The following is a 12,400-nucleotide window of genomic DNA, read 5'->3' as shown; positions in this document are numbered from 1 at the left end:
TTTCTTCTATAGACTAGAGTGCATATAATGTACTAATATCCTCTAATATCACTTTTACTCACTTGTGTTTAGTATGCTTCCTTTAGCTGAGAATTATTATAACTTTAGAAGCTGAGAATGATTTTCCTAAGGGGATAATGCATAGATAAATATGCATTTAGTGGAAATATGCAATTACTAGAAAATGTTGTGAACTACTGATCTGGATGACATGAAGTGGGATGGGCAGAGTCCCTCATCTGGACGTACATGATTGACTGAAATGAAATGGAATTACAAAAATAAAATATACATTTTTATTGTTACATGACTAAAAAAATACATTTTCAGCTTACATGAACCTCCCTCTTCCCTGGATTTATTATTTCACTTTCTCTCATTAGGGAGGCGATGCTGAGTTTTGATTCCAAAGCAGTAGGGATGTTTACCTTAAAACCAAAATTTTTTTTAAGATACGTTTTTTTTTTGAGCCGGAGTCTCACTCTGTCCCTCAGGCTAGAGTGCAGTGGCGCAATCTCGGCTCACTGCAAGCTCCGCCTCCTGGGTTCATGCCATTCTCCTGCTTCAGCCTCCCAAGTAGCTGAGATTACAGGCGCTCGCCATCATGCCTGGCTAATTTTTTGTATTTTAGTAGAGACGGGGTTTCACCGTGTTGCCCAGGCTGGTCTTGAACTCCTGAGCTCAGGCAATCTACCTGCCTTGGCCTCCCAAAGTGCTAGGATTACAGGAGTGAGCCACCGAGCCCGGGCTAAGATAAATTTTTTAAAGCCTCAAAATATATAAAATAAAGAACATATTAAATGAATAAGATAATCTCTGCAAAGTACTCTTCTTTTACATATATGACTCTATAAAAATATTATAGATCCTGTTTTCAGGTTCTTACCATGCATTTTTGTGTTTGTTTTAAAGAATAATTTCTTGGATTATTATGTTGCCTACCTAAGGGACCTGCCTGAGTGCATCTCATTGGTTCATGTTGTAGTCCTGAAAGAGGTGAGTTAACGCCATATATATGCTATCCTTCATCTGCACATGGCATCATATGATGTTGCTCATCCACCCAGTCAGTACAGCACATGCACTGTGCTTTCTAGGCTGAGGAATGGCCTGAACACAGCCACTAATACTACTAACTGGCGTTAAAGGAACTCACTTGAGGATCAGTGCCATTGTATTGGTCCCCTCCCTGCCTTACTGACCTACTGTTCCATTCCGTTGGAACTATAGACAAATTATAGTTCTATAATGCAGAGATCTCCAGGCTGCTTACATGCTGTATGTGGTGGGTTTTTTCCAGTCTCAGTTTATAAGATCATAAGGTGGCTCTAGTCATGTGCTTGAAGTATTGCTACTGCAATGATACATTAGGTGCTCAGTAAGCACATACACATCTATAACAATTTAGTTATTTCAGATCAATAGGAAAAAACAGTATCAGAAGCCCCAACACTAAGAGTTAATCAAATTTCACAAGAGATGAGAGGCTCTGTCTTACTAAGTTTCTACTTCAACCCCCCACTACTCCCAACCCAGTATAATGCCTACCATGTTAGCTTTCAGCAAATATCTGGGAAAGAGAAGAGAAGGAAAAGGAAGGGACATGGAGAAAGTGCAGCATGTCTTCTGCGGCCAGGCCAGCTGACTAGGTTCTAATGACACTCCCTTTTCCATTCTCCTGAGGCGCCAAGTCTCCCTTAGAGCCTATTACTACACCATTGTCACGATTACTTGCTGGAGAGTCTTAATGAATTAATTCAGCTCAAATACAGTTTATTGAGTGGCTGCTTCTGTCTGAAACTGCGCTGAGTGGAAGGAGAGGGTAGTTTGGAAATTTGGGTGGATTCAAAATAAGTATTTGATATGCTCCCTGCGGGAGAAGAGCTGTCTCCTAGAGCATGTCCCTGAACATGTGGCCTCTCCCATGAGAGATCAATGCTCTATGACAATCTCTGGGAAGAAAATGCTCTGGGAGGAAACCCTTCCTACTCTGGTGGGACTGATTCAGAGGTTCTGCTGCCATAGCTGGAGGAACACTGAAGAGTGACTTGATCTTTCTTTCATTCAGGGTGATGAAGAGATTAAATCTGACATCTACACGTTGTTTTTTCACATAGTCCAGCGCATCCCTGAATATCTGATACATCTGCAGGTAGGTATGGGTGGGAAAGCCACCAAACTGATTTGCATGCTAAATAATTACTGGGTTTGGCTTCCAACTGAGAAATACTGTAAAGCCTCAAGAATCATTAATATTTCTAAGAAGTGTTTACTTAGATTGTTATGATTACATGATAACTCATAATACCCTGTGGTATGAGCTAAATTTTTTTTTTTTTTTTTTTTTGAGACAGAGTCTTGCCCTGTCACCCAGGCTGGAGTACACTGGTGTGATCTTGGCTCACTGCAACCTCTGCCTCCTGGGTTCAAGTGACTCTCCTGCCTCAGCCTCCCGAGTAGCTGGGACTACAGGCATGTGCCACCATGCCCAGCTAATTTTTGTATTTTTAGTAGAGATGAGGTTTCACCATGTTGGCCAGGCTGCTCTTGAACTCCTGACCTCAAGTGATCTGCCTGCCTCAGCCTCCCAAAGTGGTGGGATTACAGGTGTGAGCCACTGCAGCCAGCCTAAAATCTTTATTTCTAAAAATTTTCAGCTCATGATGCTTACCTCTGAAATTCTATTTTTACTTACCAGCAACTTCCACCTCAGCTGATCCAGGATCTTTCTAGAACCACTCCTGCTAGATTCTAAGCACCTCATCCAGTTCTTCCCATTTTGGTTTTACAGCTATCTAAATGCTACCACATGACATCTAAATATCCATCTAACCTGCTCACTTAACTGCTATCCTGACTACTTTCTTTCGGCATGGGTCCAAGATTCTACCATGCCATGCTTAAGCTTTATGTCACAGAAGAGGCATGAAGATGATGAGCTGATGTCTTCACACCATTTTCCTGCAGGGCTTGTGATATCCTAGAGGAAGAAAAGTTGAAAGAGAGGTTCACTAACCCCCACCAGACCCTCTTCTTCCCACCACCCACCTGTTCTGGTTTAATTGCTGACTGATCTTCTTAAGTAATTCAATGAAAGCATCTTAGAAATGCTTAGGATTAATTTAAGGTAGAAGTAGTCCAGTAGTCCAGTATCAAAGTATCAATATTGAAAAGACTTTTTTTGGGACAGGGTCTGGCTCTGTTGCTCAGGCTGGAGTGAAGTGGTGTGATCTTGGCTCGATCTTGGCTCACTGCAGCATCAACCTCCCAGGCTCAAGCAATGCACCCATCTCGGCCTCCTGAGTAGTTGAGACTATAGGCGCTTGCCACCATGCCTGGCTTACTTTTGTATTTTTTTTTTTTTTTTTGAGACGGAGTCTCGCTCTGTCACCCAGGCTGGAGTACAGTGGCGCGATCTCAGCTCACTGCAACCTCTGCCTCCCACGTTCATGCCATTTTCCTGCCTCAGCCTCCCGAGTAGCTGGGACTACAGGCACCCACCACCACACCCGGCTAATTTTTGTGTTTTTAGTGGAGATGGGGTTTCACCGTGTTAGCCAGGATGGTCTCGATCTCCTGGTGATCTGCCCGCCTCGCCTCCCAAAGTGCTGGGATTACAGGTGTGAGCCACCACCCGTGCCCTGAAAAGACTTTCAATTGTATATAGCTTTAGATCCTAAAAGCATTTTCTCACAATAATGATCTTTTTTAATCCTTTCAACAATCCCATGAAATAGGTATTATTGTTGTCATGTTTTACAAGAGAAAATCTAGGGCCGAAGAAGTTAACAATTTACCCAAGTTAACACACCTAGTAGGTAAAAAAAACTAGGACTGAAACCCAGGTTTTGCAAATAGTAGAATATGGCAAACAAGCCCCGGTTCCACTCTCTGACTTTAGTTCAAATCTTGCCTCCATTATTTACTAGATGTGTGACCTGATGAAGATCATTTACCTTCTTCGTACCTCGATTTCCTTATTTGTTAAATGGAGTTTATAATGGTACCTATTTAAGCAGGTTGCGGTAACAATTAAATGAGATAATATATGTAAAGGGCTTACTACCTGGCAATAGGAAGTACTCGATACATTTTAGCTTTCCCAAATCCAAGTCCTAGGCATGTTCCACTACAGCACAGTGGGGAATGTAACAGGAGGGGCCACCAGGCTTGATCATAAACATCCCCCTCCCTCGCCTGCCTTGATGCCTGACGTTCTCAACATTGGTCTGGCTCTTTTGAGTTAAGGCACTACTTATAGACAGTAATTGTTAGAATGCCGCTATTATTTCAGAGGTCTGCTTAGGAGATGCTTCTAACTTTTCAGATGAAATTATTTTATGTTCACATTCAACTCAAAAGGGTACAATAGTGACTTATTTTCTGCTGGTATGATAGAGAGCAGCCAGTTTGACCTTTCAGCATATAATTAGATGGGTCGTGTGTATTGTTCATTGTTTTGATTAAATGGCTATGAATCTCCCACAATAGATCAAGGTGAGGTGCAGAAGAGAAAAAACAAATTTTCATGCTAATTATGCAATGCTGCTTCCTTTTCCCCTCCATCCAGAACGTCCTGAAGTTCACAGAGCAGGAGCACCCTGACTATTATCTACTACTGGTGTGTGTCCAGCGCCTCCGAGTATTTATCTCACACTACACCCTGCTGTTTCAATGCAATGAAGATTTGCTTATTCAGAAACGGAAAAAGCTCAAGAAGTAAGGTTCTGATGGTGCGGTCTAGAGGGTCGAAGACCAGTTACTATGGGTGTCTTTCACAAGTAACCACGTTGTGTGTTAAGTAGCTGAAATGCAGTGGTGGGAGGTAGAAGGGAAGAGAGAAGGGGAGGGAAAGAGCTAGTCAGGCTGGCTATAGGAGCAAGACACTGACTACCCGGTGGAAATCATTTTAGCAAAAAAACCCACTTCACTCTACTGCTTACATAGACCCGCCCTCATCCCATGTTGCTAACCACCTCAAAAGTAGTTCAACTGCCCTAAACTTGCCTGGTTCAAAATTGCAGTTAAAAGGCCGCAACATAGCTTTCTTTATTAATTCAACAGATATTTATTGAGCACCTATTGTGTGTCAGGCACTGTTCCGTGCACTGAATATACTGAAAGGAACAAAATGGCCCCGACCAAATCTTTGCCACATGGAGCTTCCTTTTTAGAGTTGGACAGTGAACAAATAAATAAGATGGTGATATGTGATATGGATAAAAATAAAGCAAATAAGGGAGTGGAATTTCAAATAGGTTTTATATTAGGGAGAAATAGGAAGTGTTGATTAGGGAGAATCTGAGCTTCAGAGGGAACAGAAACAACCCACAGCACAGCTTCCTAATGACCTGGATTTCCTTCAATTTCATCCCAACTCCTGTGGAGGAAAACAACCATTTCTGTGGAAGCTTCAGACCAGAAAAAGATGCTGTCTCCCAAGCCAGGGCTCCTGTTATGGGAGATGTCTCTCCATACCGCCAACCCCTTCCCCCAAGCTCTTTTCAGCCAGTGAATCAGCTTCCCTAGTCCTGCCAGCTTGCACCCTATTAAGTAAAGGAACTTAGTTTGCAAAGGCCCCTGGAGATAGAGACCTTCACAGCAAACTTTATCTGAGACATCTATCTTTTTTGGCATAATCTATGTGTTCAGAGAGCCAGTTTGCTACTGTACAACCTGAGAACTGTTACTTCCATTCTGTTAGGTCATCCATGGCGAAACTGTACAAAGGGCTGGCTTCCCAGTGCGCCAATGCTGGGCAAGATGCTTCCCCCACTGCAGGTCCTGAGGCTGTCCGTGACACTGGGATCCACTCAGAAGAGTTGCTGCAACCCTACCCTTCTGCTCCCAGTTCTGGCCCTGCCGTCACGTAAGCACCTGTTGCTGTGGGAAGGTTAATGCCAATGCCTTTGGGACCCAGCCAGTCTGTGTGGGTTAGCAGGGCAGCCTAGATTCCTCCATCCCCTTTCCCTATCAGGCCTATATGTGCCAGCCAAGCAGCCAACCCGATGCTTGGGTCCCAGAGGAAGGCACTAATGTTAAGGGACAGGTGTAGAAAGTGGGAAGAGAGGCAGAAAGTAGATATTTACTTCATGGATCACTTCAACTCTTGAGGCAGTTACAAAACTTCATCTTCTTTGAAATGCAACAAATAGAGCCAAAATATGAAACCCCTAGAGATTATACCCAGACTGAACAATATGGCTGCCACTGCACTCTGCGTATGGAAAATAAAACTCCCAATCTTTCTTCCAAGTTAAAAGATAATTCAAATGAGGTCAATATTTTGTTTCACTCTTTCACATGTTAACGTGACACCTAATTTTCATTTTAAGACCACCAGAGTAAGATACTGGTTTTAGCATTTATATTTGCATTGTTTTTATTTTTTTTGAGACCGAAGTACAATGGCATGATCTCAGCTCACTGCAACCTCCACCTCCCAGGTTCAAGGGATTCTCCTGCCTCAGCCTCCCGACTAGCTGGGATTACAGGCGCCTGCCACCATGCCCGGCTAATTTTTGTACTTTATAGTAGAGACAGGGTTTTACCATGTTGGCCAGGCTGCCACCATGCCTGGCTCATTTTTGTACTTTTAGTAGAGACGGGGTTTTACCATGTTGGCCAGGCTGCCACCATGCCTGGCTCATTTTTGTACTTTTAGTAGAGACGGGGTTTTACCATGTTGGCCAGGCTGGTCTCAAACTCCTGACCTCAGGTGATCTGTCTGCCTCGGCCTCCCAAAGTCTTTGTGCATTTTTGTGGTAGAATTAAAATATGAATACATAAACTAGCAGAATAACCACTTCTGGTCAGTGTCCATTTACGTCTGTCAATTTAAGTCCAGAACAACTGGACATCCCATCTGATGGTACCCTATCCTAGTTTGTAAACTGTGTAAATTATCCATTACCCATGACTCCAAAACCAAAAACCCTCCATGAAATTGGGCATATCGAGTGACAGCTTTTACATGTTGGTAATTCTTTGTGGGTGGAAGTTTGAGATGAATTATATAGTATGCTTTACAGTGACAAGGAATATTTTAAAATTTTTATTATGAAAATTTCAAATTTACATAGAAGAGTTCAGTGAACTCCACACGCCCTCATCCAGATTCAACAGTTATCAAGATCATGCCACGTTTACTTTATCTAGGAACGTAATTTGTTTCTGAGTGTGCAGATCCACAAGTCGAACAGAAGTTGAGTTTCCATTATTTTATATGACCCTGCTAGGGCAAGCAAGGGAGAGAAGAGAGTTGAAGGTGTGCCTTGGAGCACCGCAGGTGGTGAGGAGGGTCAGGGCTTCCACGCGGGGTGATGACCGTCCCTGGCCCGCAGGCCATTTCCCATAAGCTCAGACAATACCTTCGGGCCTCCGCTCGACGGACTGCCTTGTCCACTCTCCGCCTGGGAACGGGGGTTCGTGGGAGCGCCTTAGTGGAAGTTTGTGGAGCTCGGGAGGTGGCATGCACAGGCGCCTCGGAGGGCGGCCAGGAGGGGCGCCGGCAGGCGAGAGGCCTGCACTAACCGGCCGTAAGCACACCTCTTTTGTACTCTGTTTCCCCCACTAAAGACATCTGATGCCCCCAGTGAAGAAAAGCCAACAGCAGCAAAGCCTGATGGAGAGCATGCAGCCCGGGAAGCCCAGTGACTGGGAGCTGGACGGCAGGAAGCACGAGCGGCCCGAGAGCCTTCTGGCACCGACGCAGTTCTGCGCGGCCGAGCAGGACGTGAAGGCGCTGGCCGGGCCCCTGCAGGCCATCCCGGAGATGGACTTCGAGCCCTCTCCGGCTGAGCCGCTGGGCAACGTGGAGCGATCCCTGCGCGCCCCGGCCGAGCTCATGCCCGATGCCCGCGGCTTCGTGCCCGCCGCCTACGAAGAGTTCGAGTACGGCGGCGAGATCTTCGCGCTGCCCGCGCCCTACGACGAGGAGCCGTTCCAGGCTCCCGCCCTCTTCGAGAACTGCTCGCCCGCCTCCTCCGAGTCCAGCCTGGACATCTGCTTCCTGCGGCCCGTCAGCTTCGCCATGGAGGCCGAGCGGCCGGAGCACCCGCTGCAGCCGCTGCCCAAGAGCGCTACGTCGCCAGCGGGCAGCAGCAGCGCCTACAAGCTAGAGGCGGCGGCGCAGGCGCACGGCAAGGCCAAGCCGCTGAGCCGCTCTCTCAAAGAGTTCCCACGTGCGCCGCCCGCCGACGGCGTGGCCCCACGCCTCTACAGCACGCGCAGTAGCAGCGGCGGCCGCGCGCCCATCAAGGCCGAGCGCGCAGCGCAGCCGCACGGCCCGGCCGCCGCCGCTGTCGCCGCCCGCGGCGCGCCTCGGACTTTCTTCCCCCAACAGAGGTCCCAAAGCGAAAAACAGACCTATTTGGAAGTAAGGAGGGTAAAGTAAAACCGAACCGAAACCCACAGCGTCGACGGCCCCAGGCCTAGATCTGCAGGAAGCATCCCGAGTTCTCCTAGCGTGGGGGGAGCGGGGCCGGGCCAGGCTAGGGGCTAGGGAGCGCGCTCGGGGGCGGCTGCGAGAGCCATCGGCGGGCGGAGGCGGAGGGAGAGCAGGGCAGCCCCTGCGCCTTGCTAGCTGTAGGCTGCTGGGCCCTGGAAGGCGAGTGGCAGCGCCTGTTCTCCAGTACTAGGATCCAAAGAGCTTGCCTCGTATGGTACACGAGGGATGGCAGAGGTAGCAGAGAAGCCCGCCACTCTTTAGACCTGATTAACACACACACATTTAGGGAGTTATGGGGAATCTCTTCCTGCTGATGTGAAGAGTTGCACATGTTTCAGAGCACCGCCCGCAGGTCCCGGGCCCAGTGTGTTTCTTCTCTCTGTGAGGTGTCGTTTCTATGGAACACGGTGCGCCAGCCTAGTCCACTTCCTCCCGGCAGCATTCTTGCTTGTAGCTAGGCAGGAAGCAAGTTGCCCTAGCTCAAGGTAGACTCGCTGCGCAGTTTGCTGCAGAGCCAGCTTTATTTCCGCTTGCTTTTCTTTTGACTGGAAAAGAGTGTCCTATTAATTTGCAAACTCTATTGGGACAGGGACATCCCAAAATAGAAACAACTTCTTTAGCCTCAGTGAATGTTGAGGTATTCTGATTGCCAACCCCTGTGTCTGCAGGTCTACCGGTGTTTGATATTTTGGTGTCTAATTGTGGTGTCTGCAAGCCTGAAAGTCATTTAAAGAGGTCTTTAAATACTTATCCACGAAGTGCTAATAGTTTCTGAGCAAATAATTGCTCTGGTCTGATTAAGCAGAGCATAAGTAACATGATAGCTCTGACCTGTGCGACCACCCTTCCGTTCCAACTATTCTCATTTTCGAATGGAAACAGTGATGACACTGACTTTTTTCATTCATTAATTTTTCAGCAAACACTGAGTTCTTGTCTTGTACCAGGCTCTGTGCTAATTGCTGAAAATTCAGAAATAAACCAGTCTCTATCCTCCGGGACCACTGGCTTAGTACAGGAAGGAGACACAGAAACACAGAATTATGTAATAAACTGTGGGAGCACATGGGAGGGATATTTAAAACCTTTGGGGTCATGGTGGTCAGAGAAGGCCTCCTAGATAAGTTGAATGTCTGAATTAGGTTGTAAAAGCTGCCTAGAAGTTGGCTAGGGGAAGAGTGAGGTAGGGAAGCGTGAGAAAAGCATGGTGATGCCTTTTCTCTGGCATACTGTGCCATGTCAGAGTGGTGGAAATTAGGCCAGAGGAACAGGAAGGGGCGGGATCATGAAGAGCCTTGGAGCTTGCTGCCCACCTGCACTCCAGTAGTCAAAGTCTGTGTCTGGTCCCTGCAGAGGACAAAAACATGTAATAGTGTGCTCAGCTAAAGCTGCTGAGGTTCCCTGGGGTTCTCAGATTTTCCTCTAGCTCTGATTTTCAACTCCAAGCTTTGTAAAATTTGATTAGGCAGAATTTCTTGGAGAAATCAATCTTAGGCATGTGTCAGAGTGTAGAAGTTTATTGAAAGGGGAAGTAAATGGAAATTACAGTGCCAATTCAGTGTGACTTGGGATAAGCAGAGGTTTACATACAAAACCTTCTAACTAGTATAGTCTGTACTGTAAAGAACTTTTATTTCGTATGTAATAACAATGTCCTTTTGTAGTTGATGTGTAAAAAATTTGGGGTTCAACAATTGTAAGACAAAAACCATTAATCAAAAATAACAATATATCTGAGAAGCAAACAATGAGTCATATATTTGTGGCTGTTTACCAGACATACCAAATAACAATAAACAATGTATCAGGAACCGTTAATTGCACATACTGGACAGCAAGTTTCATCTAACAGTGTAAGACATGCATCAAGTCAGCTCAAAATGAGATACCGAGGAAATTGCAAATGGGAGTCAGTTAAAAGAGGCATTTTCTCTAGCAGTATCATTAAAATTTTCAAGCATGCAAAGTTCCCATTACTTATTTTTGTTTCTGGACACAATTTTTCTTTCTAAAAACTTAAAAGGACCTGGTTGTGGCCGGGCGCAGTGGCTCACGCCTGTAATCCTAGCACTTTGGGAGGCCGAGGTGGGCAGATCATGAGGTCAGGAGATCGAGACCATCCTGGTTAACACGGTGAAACCCCTTCTCTACTAAAAATAAAAAAATAAAAAAAATTAGCCGGGCATGGTGGTGAGCGCCTGTAGTCCCAGCTACTCAGGAGGCTGAGGCAGGAGAATGGTGTGAACCCGGGAGGCGGAGCTTGCAGGGAGCCAAGATCGCGGCACTGCACTCCAGCCTGGGCGAAAGTGCGAGTCTCCTCAAAAAAAAAAAAAAAGGCCCTGGTTATTAGGAGTCCTAGAGAGAGGTGGCATGCAGAGTGCAGGTGGGCAGAGACCATGTGGGTATATATATGTGCATGGGCATGTATGTGCATGTCTGCATGTCTAAGTACATATGTGCATGGAGGTGATGGTGGGATGGGGTTTTAGTTGCAAAAGATAAACCCCTCAAAAGCTCTATCCTTAAAGGTATCAACTCTTTGCTTTTGAGATGTGCAAAACTCCTAGTGTTTCATCTCTTTAAATACTCTGTATATCTTTCACCCAGCCCAGCAGAGCTAGCTGAGGCCTAGTCTTTAGTGTTTTGTCTCTTTTAGAGACAAGAAAGAAGATGGTATGCTCTAGTGAGAACACGTGACTGTCAGGAGATCTAGGTTCTAGTCCTGGCTCTGCTGCCCAGTAGCTGTGTGCTTTTGGACAAGTCACTTGGCTTCTCTGTGCCTCCAGTTGTCTCAAAATAAAACAACCTATCTCACAGGGTTGTTGGGAGGATCAGGCCAAAGAAGATACAGTTTTTGGGTAGGCTTTATAAAGTGTGAAATGCTATTGAGATCATGGTTCCCTAGAAAGATTTTCCTTAAACCATTAATAGATTTAGTCACTAAATAGTCTCTAAAAGCCCATTTCTCAAAATATGGTCCTTGGGGGTAGTAGCAAATGCATTGCCTGGGAACTTGTTATAGATGCAGAATTTGCACCCCAGACCTACTGAATCAGAATTTAGGACCATTCCCAGGTGATTCATATAAACATTAAGTGTAGGTGGGCAGAAGCATGCCTTAAGTCAGTGGTCCCTGACTTTTTTGGCACCAGGGACCAGTTTTGGGAAAGGCAATTTTTCCACAGACTGTGGAGGGGGAGGTGGTTTCGAGATGATTCAAGTGCATTACATTTATTGTGTACTTTATTTCTGTTATTATTACATTGAAATATACAATGAAATAATTATACAACTCACCATAATCTAGGATCAGTGGGAGCCCTGAGTTTGTTTTCCTGCAACTAGACGGTCCCATCTGGGGGTAATATGTGAGAGTGACACCTGAAGTGTGTCACTTATGTCCAGTCTACTCTGTAATCTCATTTTGGTTGCTGTCACTGCAGAAAACCCTGCTTCACAAAGATCGGATGCTGGAAATGGAAGCAGGCTTTTCAGTGCTTTGTGGCAGTCTCATGATATTCTGCCTTGACTTTAATCCAGAACATATGGAGATTTGAAATTGTCTCAAACCTACTTTTAAGGCCACCAGATGCAGCTGTACCATTGAAGTTCATCAACTCACTTGCCGCTGTAAAGCCTGCCACCAGATGCAGCTTAATTGTCACTTGCCACTTACTGATAGGGTTTTGATATGAGTCTGCAAGCAATTGATTTATTATGGTCTCTGTGCAGTCAAACCTCTCTGCTAATGTTAATCTGTATTTGCAGCCACTTCGCAGCATTAGCATCATTGTCTCAGCTCCACCTCAGATCATCAGGCGTTAGATTCTTATAAGGAGTGCGCAACCTAGATCCCTTGCATGTGCATTTCACAGTAGGGTTTGTGCACCTATGAAAATCTAATGCCATTGCTGATCTGACAGAAGGGGGAGCTCAAGCAGTAATGCAGGC

At 45.8% G+C, this 12,400-nt stretch overlaps 1 protein-coding gene across 10 annotated transcripts in view; it reads left to right on the top strand.

Moving 5' to 3' along the window:
• The window catches only part of ARHGEF33 (Rho guanine nucleotide exchange factor 33), an 83,985-nt gene that overhangs the window by 62,119 nt on the left and 9,466 nt on the right, over positions 1–12,400 (top strand). For 9 of the 10 annotated variants that reach the window (XM_032176932.2, XM_032176921.2, XM_032176926.2 and 6 more), the window contains 5 exons: positions 913–996; positions 2,069–2,152; positions 4,571–4,719; positions 5,705–5,869; positions 7,579–8,386. In XM_032176932.2, coding sequence (XP_032032823.1) covers positions 913–996; positions 2,069–2,152; positions 4,571–4,719; positions 5,705–5,869; positions 7,579–8,386 — 1,290 coding nt within the window. The remainder of the gene's footprint in view (positions 1–912; positions 997–2,068; positions 2,153–4,570; positions 4,720–5,704; positions 5,870–7,578; positions 8,387–12,400) is intronic. The other variant, XM_032176922.2, reaches the window with a different exon arrangement.

The sequence above is a fragment of the Hylobates moloch genome, unplaced genomic scaffold (assembly GCF_009828535.3).
Source record: "Hylobates moloch isolate HMO894 unplaced genomic scaffold, HMol_V3 SCAFFOLD_15, whole genome shotgun sequence".
Lineage (NCBI taxonomy): Eukaryota > Metazoa > Chordata > Mammalia > Primates > Hylobatidae > Hylobates > Hylobates moloch.
This window is presented reverse-complemented; position numbering and strand designations above follow the sequence as displayed.